The sequence below is a fragment of the Pinus tabuliformis genome, chromosome 2_2 (genome assembly GCF_031772625.1).
Source record: "Pinus tabuliformis cultivar Carrire ecotype Pingquan chromosome 2_2, CPIR1, whole genome shotgun sequence".
Taxonomy (NCBI): Eukaryota; Viridiplantae; Streptophyta; class Pinopsida; order Pinales; family Pinaceae; genus Pinus; species Pinus tabuliformis.
The window spans coordinates 541392341-541410374 of record NC_142300.1 but is presented as its reverse complement, the minus strand read 5'-3'; the positions used below and the strand labels follow the sequence as shown (position 1 = coordinate 541410374).

General features: G+C 32.0%; 1 protein-coding gene across 1 annotated transcript; it reads right to left on the bottom strand.

Annotated features, from left to right (window-relative positions):
- Positions 1-1188: 1188 nt before the first annotated feature.
- Positions 1189-2398, bottom strand: LOC149193752 (uncharacterized). Its single transcript, XM_089406903.1, has 5 exons — positions 2339-2398; positions 1736-1963; positions 1535-1598; positions 1385-1444; positions 1189-1247 (listed from the first exon to the last, which is right to left on the bottom strand). Exons 1-5 carry the CDS (start codon positions 2348-2350, stop codon positions 1189-1191), a joined length of 423 nt encoding a protein of 140 aa, XP_089263029.1. The 5' UTR covers positions 2351-2398.
- Between the last annotated feature and the right edge of the window lie 15636 nt (positions 2399-18034).

Sequence of the window (18034 nt, the reverse complement as noted above, 5' to 3'; positions counted from 1 at the left end):
TAAAATCTCCTTATATATAATTTAATGTTATAAATAGTAATGACGAAATTATCATGGAGGAACTTATTAACAAAGTTACAAATATAACTTTTTAAATTTAGTAAAAGTCAATGCACCCTAACAAACTCCTTAATACACTATTGTCATTTTTAAGACTAATAATATAGTGAGTATATTCCTTGAGAACCAATCTAGGCAACACATCCTCATCCACCTTAAGTTGAAATAAGAAGCCTTCAACAATTATAACTTTTTAAAATAAGCAATTCCACTATATTCTATTTACATTATTTTATTATTGTGATGCTATCTAAGATGAAATTTTATTCCAAAAAATAATATAAAATAACATAAAAATGGAGAAAATTAAATAATTTGCATTATTGAAATTACTAAATTATAAAATTTATAATAAGTATTTTAAAAGAAAAATAAATTTGTAAAATATTGATAGTCACTCTAAAATTTTATGTCGAAATAATATTTTATAACATAGAGAAACAATACTTTTCATCTCCAGCAAACAAGGTTTATGTAATCACTTTCATGTATAAAATAATTTTCCATGTACTACTAGACACTCAAATTTCCAATGTAGTCAAAGACTTAATAAATTAAGAAAATGGAAATGATATACATTTATTATAAACATCTACCACACAAATTTCCAATCTCCTCAAAGACCCAATAAATTAGGAAATGGAAATGATATACATTTATTATAAACATCTACCAACACTCAACACAACTGGAGAATTCATGAGACAATATGTTCATGACTTACAAGTATGAATACAAGTTTGCCAATAGTCTATAAACATTTGTCCAACAAAAAGTGCACCAATGATTCATCATACAATTCCTAACTAATCCTACACATTTATATAAAAAACCACCATAATTCATATGATGGTTAGTTTATAACTAAGCAAATGCCATAGGACAAAATGGATATATATACATTTACAAGAAACATTCACCATTGGTTAAGAGAAAAAATAAGTATACTTTCTACTTAAATTCAATTTTAATAAACAATACATTTACAATAAAAATAATACAATTATGTAAACTCCACTACTTCTATTACAATACACTACAAAAATTTTAAACCACCCTCCAAAACATTTTGATTTGATTCCAGGTAAGAAAATAATATTTGAATCTTGAAAACTGCATGAATTGAAACTATTGACTAGTTGCTCCACCATCATCCTTGTACTGTTTCATCACTGCTCTTTTGAAGTCTACACATTGTCAACCATAATTAGTCAATGGGTTAACACTAAGACTTCTAGACTATTATTAAAAGCCAAATTAATTCAATCATCCTCTCATATAATTAGGAATTCTAATTTATTTTAATAAGAGTCACAAGCATTACCTTCTTGATTGCTCCATATGGAGGCTGCAAAGGTATTAAGAGGAGATTCATTATTTGGTTCTGCACAATAAAAAGAGTTGATTGAGTGTGGAAAACAAAACCAAAGGAATATAAAATTACAAAGTTGATCCAAATTAACCTCATGTTTACCTCCCAAAAGGCTTTGTATAGACAGGAGGATAGTACGAACATCATATGCTGAGGACCATTTTTCCTGTAATCAATTCTCTTACAAATCAATGTATAAAAGGTGACATATTACTTAGCATAGCATACTTAGGCTTGAAAGTTGTAGGCAACTTTCTAAAAACTAGAAGGTAAGGGAAAAGACAATAAACAAATAAAACATACCTTAAGAATGTCCAAGCATATGTTTCCAAGCTTGTCAACATTAGGATGGAAGCAAGGTGTCTCAAATTTCACTACAGGAGGCTTGAAGGGATAATCCTTTGGAAAACTCAAAGAAACCTTATATGTCAGGCCCTCATAAACAGTATCTTTTCCTCCATTTATGGTGCCAACCCAAGAGAAAATGTCATCTGCCTCAGGAAAAGCTGAAATTCCAGGTGTACCACTCATCTGAAGATTGAATAAGAATTAGAAAATAAAAATTAGGTTGTGGACAATAAAATAAGATCACCAAAATATAGCAAAATGGTGTAGAAAAACAAGGAAATTGAAAATTAAGCATGAGATTAGTATGCATTCTACATAGTCCACAGACTTAAAACAATTTCCATTAAAATATATGGTTAATACCCTCTTTTTTTTTGTGAAAGTAATAGATTTAAAAAAAAAAACCAAAAAATCTATACTCTACATAGAAGGTGAGTATGGCAAACAAAAAAGTTAAAACATGATATAAGAATAATGAGCAAGGCAAACATTGTACAAGAACACTGAGAAGGGCATAATCACAAACAGAAGGAAATGTAAACAGAGTAGGAAAAGTACCATTAGTTGCATAAGCTCAGACTGCAACCTGTACACGTACAGAGCATGAAAGTTTTTAGCGTACAAAATAGGTTAAACCAAAAATTTCTAAATTGCATTAACTTGGTGTAACAAGTAAAGCTTTGTAAATTTCTAAGTAATGGGTGTTAGAAAACAAAAACAAAAAAATCCCAACCTTTTTTGGACATCTGTAGCTTTGGACATTATGGCCACGTTGCTCTGGTTGAGATAAATAAAATTAAACTCCCACGGCCAAGTAAGCGAGCACTAACAAAACTGAACTGCGCAGCGATCGAGAGATCGAATAGAAACGGCTTGACTTGAACTGCGCAGCTAGACTTGATCAAGAGCCGGTGAAGTTTCGGGATAAATGTGGAGAATATGTGAAGCTTTTGTGTGTATATATATGTATATATATAGAGGAGGAATAGGGTTTGAGGGCCGCAATATGGGCGTCTGAATTCAACGGTTATGATTTGTAGCGGATTAATCGGCTTCAAAATTCAAGCAAACCCACATCAAATTTTTCACCAACTTGTTGTGCGTGATAATTTGCAACGATAATTGGATAACTTAGCGATAATGGACCTCTAATGATACCAACCACTAAGTCGTCACTTAAATTTACAAAGTAGCTTACCATTATTGGCTCCATTAAGGTCATTGTATTGTTATTATGGGTTTAGGCATAATAAGTGGACCAAGTACAAATTGAAATGTGTAGTGTTGGTGATGGCGAAGTTAAATGTAGTGGGTTAAAAATTTATTACAAAGGTTTCGGTGAATTTGATTTTGTCATGGTGATGAAGCTGTACATCAATTTTAATCGAAATTAATATATGAATCCAATATAAACCCTCTATCTATATATATAAGATTAATTTATTTTATTTTTTAAACTTTAGGTAAGTTTTCAAGATTTTTGAGTAAATTTTGCTTGTATTTTTATAGAGTTTTATTGTTATAGTAAATTTGAGTTGTGTAATTTATATAATTGGAATTATTAGTTTGAGTAATATGATATGTATATTATAAATGTTTTAAGGGCATTCAATCAATATATTTATGCATTTAAAAATACATTTTAAATAACAAAAAATTTAAATGTCATTAAATTTTTTATCATTGTCATCAAAATCAAAATATTCAATAGTTAAATTGTACCTATAAGAAACCGTTATAATGTTGGAAAACATTAGAAAAATGCCAACAAAATAAATTAATGAATATTTTTTATTTTATGAAAGTTTTTTTATTAAGTGATATTGATTTTTCAAAATGAACTAAGAGGATGATTTGAAAATATATATTATGTTTTTTATTTAGTGATATTGATGTTTGAAATTTAATATTGAAGGGTGACAATAGCAGTGGGAGAGGTGGTGGGGGTAGCATTGGAGGCAACAATAACCATGATGATGGTGGTGATGGGTGGGAGTGGTGGTGGCAGCAACAAAGCTGGCGAGGGAAGTGAGGACAATGATGACAACTATGATGATGACAATGCCAATGAAAATGATGATGATAATTCTCGCAATGATGAGGAGGAGGAGGAGGTGGTCGAAACAAAAACAATGGTGGTGGTGTGGTGGTGACGATTATGACAATGAAAACAATGATGAAAATGATGAGGTTGCTACTAATGATGATGATGATGACAATGAAAATAATGACGAGGAGGGGGAGGATGATGACAACAATGATAATGATGATGAGGAGGAGGAATGATGACAATGATGATGATGATGACAATGATGATGATGATGACAAAGGAGATGATGACGATGGTGGACGTGATGATAACAACAACAACGACAAAAGTAATGATGACAATGACTCGGAGGATGATGATAAAAATGATTGTAATGCCCACTCCTTAATCTTATATGTGATGCTTAGATATTAGCCTACCTTTTGAAAGATTGATTGCTATGTTAATTTCTTATTAGTGTTAATAGTATATGTATGACGTATGTACATACTAGCTACATACCCACACATTTCATAAATATGCTATTATTTCTATGGTATATTATTCGAACTTAATCACAAATAGAGCTTATATTAATTAATATTTATTCTTTAACCTTTATTAATGATTAAGCTATGTAGTTTTATGAATAGTCTTTAAGATTGATTAATGATGAACTAATGTTTTATACTTTTAAGTGTAACCTTATGATTAATTTAATATTAAATTAAATTGGGCCCTCACATAACTTATTGATTTCGACTAGATCATTGAGATTTCTTGGCTATTTAATGTGTATTAATTATTATTAGGAGTTGTTGTCTTGTATTATCCTATAAGGGGGGCACCCCAGACCCTAACATCACTAGGGTTAAGTGGACCTTTAAGGTGACAAATATTTTAGTTGGGGAGGTTTTTATAACTTGGTAGGTAAGCCATTAACGGGGGAGAATATTTTAGAGATTGGTGAAGGATAGATGAATAGGAGGAGGAGAATGGTGGAGGGATTTCAACGTTGGATTTTGGATTTTGGAGTTAGGGGGAGAGGGAAAGGATTTGGGTTCTTGTAAGAGTTTTTGTGCTAAGGAGTTGTTACAATTTGTGGAGATTGAGGAAGGTGTCAAACATTGAGTGGTTGAAACACACTACAAGATGTGGTTTTGGGATTTGGACACAAAAGGCTAGGGAATGTACAGAGGTTCCCTAGGGCTAAGAAATTAGATAAGATGTTCCTAATTTGGTGATCTAGGTGGATGTTGGTGACCACCCACATATCCCACTTAGACCTTGACAACTGTCTCTTTCAATTTTTTAGTTTCCGTAATTGTAGCACATCTTACTATTTTTAGCGTTTTTCGGGTCCTGAACTTCCACAGCTGTTTTGATGCCATAAACAACGTTTTTTTGGGAAATCTGGGAGCAGCATGGATCAATGGACCAATGTTTCTCTTCCAAAAGTTTCAATGCTCAGATAGATCTTTCTAATGAGCTATTGTATGCAACAAACGAAGATCGTGTGCCAAAGTTATGACCCGTGGAAGTTGATGTACCAACTTACCCAAAATGGGGTCCACATTTTGGCTTTCCATCTTCTAGGGTTAGGTTTTGGGATGTTAATGGTTTTCGATTGTTTCTCAACAATAAATAGGCCTTTGAGCCTCATTTTAACATAGTTCGAGGCATGTAGCCGCCACATCTTTTCTCAGAGATAAGCTACCATTGCCATAGCTAGTTTATTTCCATTTCTATTTGTAGGTAGATTTTAGTATTTTATAGTAATGAAATGAAGTATTATTTCCGTTGCATATCTGCATTTATGGTTATCTCTATAATTTATTGCGTTCCTGTTTAAATCCGGATCATTTTGCTAGGTAGAAAATTTACTTATGTGGTTCAAGAGAATTTCAGGAGGAGGACACCTTTAATATTTTAGTTTCACATCTCAACATGGTTCAATGTTGAAGGTTTCTAAGTTCATTCTCGTGATTTGAAATAAGCTTATGTTGTTATTTAATTTGTGCCTGTAATATGCTTAATTCATTATTTTATGGTGTTGAACAAAAAAAAATACATGCATGGAAATGGTAAATGAAAATGATAAACTAAATGTGTTTTTTGTTTAAAATCTAAGGCATCCTATAAGCTCATAAATACTTCTTATGATATTTATTAGCTTAATATTTCTCTTGTGATATTTTCTATCATAAATCAATTACACAAAGGAGCTCAACAGCAAAACAAAAATTCCATAAGGATCATAAAGAGACAACCAAAAGAGAGTTTACCATAGGAAAACCCACATGGGGGGGAACCCAAAAACCTTTCCTTATAGAATCAAGTCAAAACAAGAGACATAAAAGACATAGAAAAACTAATCATCAAGATGACTAGACCAATAGTCCACCAAGAGGCAAGGTAAACCATCCAAAACAATAGCTGGAAATCTTTTTCAAAGGCTTAGTTGAAGTCTCTTTCTTCCACTTAAATTTTTTGACTTCTCCATATAAATGCATCATAGAAAATTCATCCCAACTTTGGTCACACATGGGAGTGGAAAAATATTCTTCTATGTTCGACCTTCATCTTCTTGAATTCGTCATTTTAAGGGAGAAGAACATGCTTGATCTCGTGAGATGTGAATTACACCATGAGGGAGATCAAGTGACCTTATATGTATAGTCTCTTTAGGTGTCGAATAGGTTCCTCTTTACGGCTAAGTCGAATTGACAGGGAGGAGGGATGACTTGGCATTCTTGTGGATCCATAAATCAGATTTTAAAATTCAAAATTTCCTTTCGAGAAGGTCATGAAGAACACGCCTTTTAATTTTTCTTTTGACAAATTCATAAATAATAAAAATTTCCTCACAGTATGAAGAACATGATCTACATAGAACTATATTTATATGAGTACATAAATGATAATAATGATTATGAATACTAACCATAGCTATAAAATTCAACATTTTCTTCAAGGATATACATTTTTATGTATTTTATCCAATATAAATTTGGTTATTGATATCCAAAATTGTAAGCCCATCGTTGGAGGCCTCACCCATAGTAGAGAGGCCATATTCGAAATTTGGTCCCTAAAACTCACCAAAACAATCCTTAACTACCCTTAATCCACTTGTAATATTTCTTAGTTGAAAGAATAGAAGAAACACAATTTGAGTTAAGTGGTCATCATATATAGAAAAAAAATTGTAACAAATATGACAATTATCGATACTTATTTATATGTCAATATTCAATATGGATGGTTACAAATCTATTCTCATAGATAAGCTTGCATCATCAATTATCTCAAGAAATATGTGTTCAAAACATACTAACATGGAATAGTCAGCCCCTGAGAAAATGACAAAGATCTAATATGAATGTGGTTGACTAACAAACATAAGCAATGTTTTTTTTTCAAAGATGAAATTCTCAATTCAAATATTGAAGGAGATTTTCTCCTCTAAAAGGTTCCACCATTGTTGAGAATGAGATCATTTCATTTCAGAAATTCAGCACTTAGAGTCATTCTAGGGTAATACACAACTATGTTTCTAGAAATGTAAAATTAGAAACAAAGGAAAGAGTAAGAGAAACAAGTGTGGAGTCATTTCTATTCTGGAAGCCAAAATTTAGTCATTCATGAGATTGTTAGAGTTTCCCATTTGGCTAAAATCCAATGTAGAGATTGGAAGTGTAAATATTTGGAGATGTTTGCAAATATATTACAGAAATATCAGATTGATATAAATTTGTGAGATTATAATATGTTTTATTTAGAGGTCAAAAAGATTGAAGGGTTGACTCTTAGATAATTACTATAAGTTGTGTTGTTATAAGTTATCATTTAGGCCTATGTTCATTATTTCTACAAACCCTAGCTGAAAATAAACAATGTACTTGTTAGTGTGAGGCTTCAAATCCATAGAGCATGGGAAATTAATCCATGAAAAACTAGGGTATTTTATATGAAGTGGAGAATACAAGATCATAGGTCTCATGGAGTGAGGGTTTGTAGACTTGCCACTATTTTCTATGTTGTAAATGTAGTCACATATCAAAGATTCTAGTGGAAAATCAAAGGAAGGGTTGTTTACGAAAGGGGATATCGAAGTTAGTCATAGTCACAGGGGTTTAAAGGAAGAACAAAAAATCTTTAAATTACCATTGCTTGGACTAGTACAGGGTTTTATTCCAGCATTAGCTTTAGCCTTCACCTTTTTTCTATGAATTTTTCTGAACGTGGTATTGTAGGGTTTGGAAAAAAATTTGGATTTTTGTTATATATTGTTCTATTTTGGAATTGGAGAAATACAATTCATTGGAAGTGTTTTGAGTAAGATCTATACCATAGGAGTTATATATAAACTTGTATTATTCTATGGAGTTAGTATGGAAGTAGAGTGACATAAGATAATATCCTTGATAACCAATCATTGTTTTTTTCTATTGGATCATGTTCTAGGCATGTGATGTGGCTAATGTTGTTGTACAACATTCAAATACTTCTTGTACTTGAATTTAAATGATGTTATATTGCAAGGGGTGCATGATCAGTTGCACTTGATACCTTAGATTTTTTTGGTCCAAGTTGTATATCCTATCATCAAGAAGGTTTGATTCCCCGTGTTTGTCATAAGCCTTGCTATTCAAGCATAATTTTACAGGGTGGCAGTGAATGGAATAATCTCTTTCATGCATAGGGAAGATGTAGGATCAAGTTGTGAAATGGACAATTTGGATAGGTACGAGGGTGGAAAGTATACTCAAATGCCAACTTAATATTTTTGGAGATGTTGAATCTTTGAATAAGAGGGGAATGTGTAAAGTAATCTCAAAATGTGAGATAGTTGGGACCGATTGGTTGTTGAAAAATGTGTAACTAGGCTTGGTCTTCATAAGTATAAAATGTCTTTTATTATTATTGTAAATTATGAAATGAACGAAAACTATTATTATTTTGGAGCATGGGTATCATACTCAAGGCCTTTTAGTTTATATGTCAAGCACCCATTGAGTACTTCTATGGATTTTCCTAAGTCAAGAATTGAAAATTGTCAATCTCATAAATTGAAGTCCCAACTAGGCACATTGTTACCTGTAAAGAAAATTGTTTTTTTCTTTAAAAGCATCAAAATACCCTCCAAGACCAAGTTCGCCTAGAAGTTGTCAAGTTGGCCTAAAGAAAGAGCCAAGTCCACCCTTCAAAAACCTATAAATAGAAGAGGACTTTTCCTCCTTGAAGCACACTCACTCACCACTCATTCTAGCGAAGGAAGAGGAAGGAATAAGTAGTGAAGAAGAAGGAATATGAAGGAGATTTGTGTTTGGGTTATATTTCTCTCACACATGCTAAATAGGACTAGGGTTTCTGCACCATAACTAGGGAATACATCTACAAGTTCATTCTTAGAGAAAAGGAGGAAAAGAGGTCAAGTGAATGTCACCAGGGTTCACTCTCAATCTCCAGAAGTTAGGGAAAGGAAAGCTAAGGTCAGAGGTGGGCTCTAGAATCAGATAGAAATTCCAAGGTGTGGCAACAATAGTTGTAGGGCGACCGACATTTCAGATATGCAGTATGAGGCCAAAAAACTTGTAGCAGGAAGTCTAAAAGGTGCTACTTGAAGAGATTTGACTATGTTTGACTAGATTGAATTTGGAACATCATCCGAAGAGGTTAGTATTGGTCTTGGAGGGTATTCATCTCAGAATTAAGTTCATGGAATTCATCAATTTAAGAATCGATAAGGAAGAGAAGGAATTTAAGGGTTTTCCTCTCAAGAGGATAGGTTTTGGCCATAAATTGCACCCTATATATTGTGTCATTGCTCTTCTTGTGTTTTGTTAATTGTTTGGTGCTTCACACATATAACAATAAGAAAAAAAATATAATAAGTAAAAAGGAACCACAAGAAGTTATCAAGTAAAGAGAATTAATCTTAATCATTTCCATATTGAATTCTCAACATGGTATCAGAGCTAAGGTTGGATAAGGACATAATGAAGATCTCCACTACATTGAAGAAGTTCATTAAGAAGTGTTGAAATGTAGAAATATATCTTAAGAAATCATCAAGGAAGCATGGAGCCTCTTATTCTCTATAGAGAAGGAAGTAATCAAGGAAAATGATGAAGGTCTCTTCTTGACACTCACCGACACATTCCAAGATGAGAGCATTTGGGAAATTGATAGTGATGCAACTAGGAACATGACAAGTCATCACAAATAATTGAAGGCTTTGTCAAAGGTAAGATATTCTTATTTAGTGAAAATTTTGATATAAAAAAATCTACCCAGTGAGAGGTATTGGATCAACCTCTATAGAGCTGGAAAATAGAAGCAACGTTCACCTCAACAACATCCTATTTGTTCCAAGTTTGCATAAGAACTTACTTTCCATTTCAAGTCTAGAAGATAAGGGTGATAAAGTATATTTCATTGATCTAAAAGTTGTAGTACAAAGTAAAAGCTTAAGAACATGGAATTCTAAAGTAATTGGCATCCGGGAAGGAAAGCTTTATAGGTTGATATATCCTCTAGTACAAGTTTTGATTCACATTGAAATTAGCCCATGTGAACTATGAAATTGAATATTTGGTCATATACATTTCAAAATCCTTCCAACTCTAAGTTCCATAGTATAGGGAATACATGAACTCAAAGAAAATCATGAGGGAGTATGTAAGGGATGTGCATTAGGTAAGAATACCAAGAGACCATTTCGAAGCAATGCTTCAAGGTCAAAATAAATATTGGATCTCATTCACTATAATGTATGCGACCCTATGACTCCTAATTCACTTAAAGGCCATCTATATTATGTCACATTTATAGATGATCATTCAAGAAAGACATAGGTTTACTTAATGGAAACCAAGGATGAAGTATTTACAAAATATCAAGACTTCAAAGCTAAAATGGAGAACCTTATAGAAAGAAGGATCAAGATACTAAGATCTGATAATCGAGGAGAGTATACATCCAAGGAGATTATAGCATTTTGTAAGGAGTTTGGGATTGAGACAAAGTTGATAGTCCCATATAATCCTGAACAAAGTGGAGTTGTAGAATGAAAGAACCGATCCATTGAAGAAAGAGTAAAGGCGATGTTACATGATCAAGATCTACCAAAATTTCTGTGGGGGGAAGCCATAAAGACAATAGTATATATTCAAAATCGAATTCCCCATAGATCCCTGGAAAATAGGACTCCTGAAAAAGTATTCACTAGGAAGAAACCTACTATAGATCATCTTTGAATCTTTGGGTGTCCTGTATATATTTATATACCAAAGGAAAAAAGGAAGAAGATGGATCCATCAGGCATTAGAGGAAAAAATTTTGGCTACAAAAACACCTATAAGGATTATAGAATCTACATAAAGGAAGGACATCAAATAGAAGTAAGTCAATATGTCATATTTGATGAGAGTATCATATTCAAGAAATCTAAGGAACTTCCCAAGGATTTTAATGACGAATAACTTTCAGTATTTGAAGAAGAATTTAATATGGAAGAATAATAATCTCATCATGAATATGAGGAGACCACTAAACCCATTCAACCTGTGGTCCTCCCTGAATCAAGATAGAGAAAAAATTGGCTGAAATCTACACTACTTGATACAGAAGGTCACGGGATAAAAAAAAAGCTCATTTAGAGAGAAAGAAACACAAAAGATATTATAGGTGTGATTCATACATGACAAAACTAATATAATAAGAACCATCCACTTTTGAAGAGGCTTTCAATCATCAGGAATGGAAGGATTCCATAAATGAAGAGTATCAATCTATAATGAAGAATGGATTTTGGGAGATTATACCTAGGCCTGAAGGCAAATCTGTGGTAACTTCCAAGTGGATCTATAAGATCAAACATGTGGCATATGGAAGTATAGATAATTATAAGGCACGATTTGTGGCTAGGGGTTTCTCTCAACAAGAAGGCATCGAATACAAAGAGACATTTTCTCCAATAGAAAGATATATAGTGATTCGTCCATTGGTCTCTCTAGCAGCATTGATGGGATGGAACATCCACTAAATGGATGTTAAGATTGTGTTTTTGAATGGAAAAATAGATGAAGAAGTATATATAGAGAAACCCCTGTGATTTGAAGTCAAAGATAGGAATACATATTTTTTAGATTGAAGAAAGAATTATGTGGCCTCAAGAAAGCATTATGGGCATGATATGCAAGAATGGATACATGCCTACAAAGAATAGGCTTCACAAATTCTTTTTTTAATTCGAACATTTATATCAAGGTTGTAGATGGAGAACATGTTATCATTATTCTATATGTATATGATCTTCTCTTGATAGGTGTATAAGTCTGAATTGAAGAATGTAAGAAGCAACTAAATGTGGAATTTGACATGAAGGATCTATGGTTGATGCATTACTATTTGGGACTAGAAGTTTGGCAATGACCTAATGAATATTATTTGGGTCAAGGAAAGTACATGATCAAGATGTTGAAGTGGTTTGACATGATGGATTTCAAATCAATGACCAATCTAATGATAACAAACTTAAAGAGGCTAAGGAGTTCTGAATCAAGCCCGGTGGATCCTTTCAAGTATAGACAACTGATTGGCTCACTGATGTACTTGGTGAACACTCAACCAAACATATGTTTTGCAATAAACATTCTTAGTCAATTCCAAGTGGGAAATCATTATCCTTACATAGAATCAAAACAAATACTGAGATATTTGCAAAGAACTATCCACTACTACCTGAAATATGATAGGAGGAATGGTGTCCACCTGCTTGGATATACATATTCCAATTGAGGATACAATGAGTAGGATGGAATAAGCACTGTGGAGGGTTGTTTTAGTTTGGGATCCTAAATGATCTCATGGATGAGAAGAAAGCAAGACACAATTTCTTTGAGTAGTGTTGAGGCTGAGTATGTTGCAGCCTATGAAGTAAGTAGAGAAACAGTCAGGTTAAAGAAGCTATTATCCAACATATTCAAAGGAATGATGGACCCTACAATGATACATTATGACAACACCAATTATATACGATTATCTAAGGACCCAAAATTTCATGGAAAGACAAAGCATATAAACAAAAATTATCACTAAATTTGGGAGCTAGTACAAAATGGTGTGTTGTAGCTATAGTACATCTCAATTAATGAACATGTAGATGACATATTGACGAAATATCTTCCTAACAAGAAGCTTGTGTACTTGAGAGAAAATCTTGGCTTGGTTGATATATCCTCCCTAGTTGAGAGAGAGAGATAGGCACATCATTCTTGTCTTCACTTTGGAAGACAAAATGGAGAATTGGTTAACCATCTCGCATCCGATACTCTTTGAGGATGAGGTAGGGCATCCAATATAAGAGTAGTCATTGACCGATATTATTTAAGGACTAGCTATCGAAGAAAAGAATATTCCAAAGTAGGTCATGCTCGGTGACACTCGCGAGGAGTATGTACCTTGAGAGAAAATGGTGATGGTGTTTATAAATCATTAGTCTTGCCAACATTTTGCTCTGATCTTGTGGAGAGATAGAGTTGTTAGTTAAGACCTTACTATATGACAATGTTGGTTGATATGATGCTAGATATATGGGTTACTAATCCTTTGCCTGGTGCATGTCAAAATGACCTCCCATAGGATTGAGGCCTTGATTTGCTTCATGCATACGGAAAGTTATGTGAATGAATTACCATATCTGATGAAGGAGGAATAAAAGTGGTTTAATGGGTTGGGGGTACCATTCCAAATTCAAAGAATGATTTGGTATTTCCACTAGTGGGAGGTTGTTTTGAATTTATCATCATGAGGGTTAGTCGAGATCTACTTAACCCAACTTAATTTTCATGACCACAGGGGAAAATACTTATGCAGATGGATTATTCAAGTGAAGGACTAACAATGTTCACATAATTCAATTATAGAGGGCCTAATATTCATAGTTCCAACCCGTTAGAAGAATAATAAAAGGAAAAATTTGATCACACTCTCTAGAGGCTATGTTCCTATGAAGGAGATTGGGAAATGTCATGCACACAAGTAGAGAAACACATAGAAAGAGATCACAATAAATTTATATAAAGGTTTCCTATGGAGGTAAAAGCATCCATTGATGAGGTTGACATTGTAGCGCATCCATTATGGGATAACATGGATATAGAGTGAACTCTGGTGAATACTAAAGGCAAGGTATATGACCTTGGAAAATCTTGAACCAAGGAAATGGGATATTTACGTGATTGGAGATGTATTGGATTATGAAATCCATGGTTATGTAGACCATTATTTTATAGAGGGTTGAAATTATAGAGCTAAAGAAGCAGCTTTCAATATTTAAAGGAAAGTTTACTGCCACCATAAAAGGGGTGTTAGGGCTCACCATTTCAGTTAAAGGTCTATCAATAAGGGAAAAAAATATGGGGGATAGGTATGGATCAAGGGGAATGAAATTCTCCGAGTAAAATCTAATTATTATGCCCGAGGACCTGTCCACAACCTTGTCAAGTCTGGGTGACACTCCAAACTATAGGAAACCAAGTTTATTCAAGGAGGTAACTATAGGATCTCCCATAGAGAATTACCCATATTTTGATTAATTTTAGTTTTATTTGCGTTTTATTTCTTATGATTCATAGGGATAAGAGTCAGGAAATAGGAATGAGCCTTGTTGAAGTAGATAACCAGACTAGTGATAGGCACTTTTTTATTACCAGGCATTTCCATATTTTGATATTGTTTATGTCCTTTTTATAGTTTTATATATGGATATGAACTCTTTGGAAGGATTTGTTTCCATAGAGTATTTTTTTTTTACTCTTAGGAGGGTCGATTTCCCTAGAAGTAGGCTCCATGCTCTCTATGAATTTCTATATATTGTGGTATAGAAGGCCCAAAAAAACTATAGGAATGAGAAATGTGACAATAAAATAGAGTACATTATTGAATTTTGAAATGTCAAATATTTGAAAATGTAAGGGAATCAAGCTATATGTAACTTGATATAGATTCATATCCAATAATTCAAGAGATATAGAAATTGAGAGTTTAGGAAAATGGTATTCAAGAACATGGGAATTTAAAAAATTGGAAGTCAAGAATTATATCTTTACAAGGTTGATGAGATATCCCAATGGATTAATTGTATGGTCTTGAAATTATGGAGAAGTTTCTTAATAAGTTTACTTTTAATGTTTGAATTCCAATCAAGATTTTTAATAGTTAGTATTGTAGTTGTAAAGTGGGTGTTAGAGTATAGGCCTTCAGTAATGTGATAAAGTCATGTTGTATTAGTGACTATCCCATAGGATTAAATTTAATAGTTGTCACTAATAATTGATATTAATATAATAAGACTAGCTTATTCAACCACCTATGAACTCTATAAAAGAGCTCCAACAACTTCATCAAATTAAAAGCATACTTTACATGATTTCATTGTTACCATATCTTTGGGGTGTGTGTGTTGTGTGTGTAGAGAGAGAGAGAGAGAGAGAGAGAGAGAGAGAGTTATCATTGGTGTGTGTGTGTGTGTGTGTGTGTGTGTGTGTGTATGTGTGTACACATTAATGATATTAAAAGGTTTTGTAAAAAAATATCATTTAAAGCATAACATAATTACCTACTTCTCTTTTGACTTCACAACAAGATTATTGATATTTATATTAATTTCAAGGGCTTCAATTTAATAAATATGTAAAATATCAAATTACCATCACCATATTTCAATTAAGTAGGTTATAGTTAGCCGAGTAGGCTAGCACAACTTGTTGGGTGTTGTGAATTAGGAGCAGAAGATCTCAAAGTCAAGTGTCCAACCTAGTTTCCTATCTAACGTACTTGAAACTATGGGAGTCACTCAATATCCTTGTTAGGTCAATTACATTCAATCTATGTCATTTTATTTACAGTGAGTGTCATCCTTAAAATGAGGGGTAGTGCTTAGGGTTTCCGAGGAACCTATATTCAATGGAAAGAAATAGAAATTTGGCACACCTTCAATTGTCACCCTTACAAATGCAATGAATTTTATAGTTAATTTTAATTATTTGTTCAAAATTATCTATATATAATGTAATCCATTTAGTTTCAATAACAAAACATTCTATAAAATACATGTTCATCAAATCAAGTTATCATTATGGTTCAATTGGATATATTATCATCACATGTGAGATAAATAAGGGGCATCCAACCATTCTCCATGCTACTTGTAATCTTTAATGAAATCCTATGATCACTACTTACTAAATCATTACAAGAAGCATTAAAAATTGTTAGTTGATTCTTATCTATTTAAATTATTTGTGTAATATCAAATACTGTCAGATTCCTTATTTAACATGAATAGATGGAAAAGTAAAAAGGGATAGCCAATGCTACAAGAATGGTTAACTAACACTTCTCTATATATGGTTTACTTAAATGAACCAAAACCATCTATGGATATACCTTCATTACTTAAAGCATGAGTATAATCAAGAGCTCCCTCAATCCTATCTGTCTCCTTGCTTGAGATCAATAAAAGGACCACAATTTACCCTTGAGGTTTTAAATGTTTTCTCATATCCCATTAATAATTGAAATCAATTACAAAAAGTTTAATCGCTTTGTATAGGTGGATAACTATAAATATATTAAGCATGTTAACATGTTTTTCTTTTAATTGTAACTATATAGATGTTAGTTAGTAATTTGCATGGCTAATTGTAACATGGGAATATGTCATTGTCTCTAAGAATGATCAATGGAAATCTATAACAATTTATTGTTCATTATAAAATAGGTGGATTGAGTAATTATCACGGAGGAATTTCAAAAACACTTGTTTAAGTTTAATTATATATTTTCTTTATTCTATTGTAGCAACAAAACATGACATACAGAAAATAGTGGCATGAACATAAGGGATTTTTTTTTTGAAATGTTAATATTCATCTAAAAACTAAAAATTTTCATATATGTCAAATTGAGAATAATGATGAAGGTGATAGAGGTGCTAAGATTCTGATTATTGAAACAAAGAACATGTTCCTATTATATAAAGAGTGTCAAGAAAAAAAATATCAATATTGTATTTAGGCTTTGGATAAATTAAGATATATTTGCTTGTATGTGATGCAAAAGCATTTATTCACACAAATCTATTTCAAAAACAATTATTGATATATTTTGTTGTATGTGACATAAAAGAATTTATTCACACAACTATATCTCAAAAACAATTGTTGATATTAGAATTAGAGGATATTTTATCTCCTTGGAACTATAAAAAGGGTGTGTTATTTGTAGTGGTTCAAGGATATCACTTTACTTTTTGACAAAAGATGATTAATATGCATTTTAATAATTTAAAATTTTTGGATTGTTATTTTATAAATTTAAAGTTAAATTTGGCTATTTAAAAAAAAACAAAACAAAACATGCAAAATAAAATGCTAAAAAAAAACCAAAATATATTTAATGATAATTTTAAAAAAATAATAATTGTTTTTTAAGAAATTCACTCCAATTAGTAGATGATAGCTTCTTAAAAATATAAAGACAACATGAAGAGATACTAATTATGTGTTTAATGAGAAAAATGTCATTTTCACTAAAGTCTAAGTCAAAATGCAAAAAAGAACTAACATCTAAGAAAAACAAAAACAAAAACATTATTGAGAAATTTAACTATAATCATGTTGAACATTATTGAGAAATATAACTATAATCATGTTGATTGTGAGTTCTAGGTCATTGAGTTTGTGGTATTCTCTTTTGAAATATAATGTGTAGTGTGTGACTAAAAATGTACTTTATTTATAACGCAATCGATTCTGACTTTAAATAATTATATTGTTAAATGAGTTGAGATGTCGTGATTTTATTTATTTTATTTTTATCGATATATTTTTTAAATATTTTTGTTATTTTATTATTTTAATTTTTGTTTTTTTAATTTCCTGAATCATAAGTTTAATTTTTGTTTTTTTAATCTTGTTGAATTTGTTTCATGATATTTTTTTTTAATAGAAAGGTATATTTTATACTTTATAAGTTCAACATGGTATCAGAGCTAAGGTTGGATAAGGGCATAATGAAGATCTCCACACATTGAAGAAGTTCATTAAGAAGTGCTGAAAGGTAGAAAGATATATTAAGAAATGCATCAAGGAAGCATGGATCCTCTTATTCTCTACAAAGAAGGAAGTAATCAAGTAAAAGGATGAAGTTCTCTT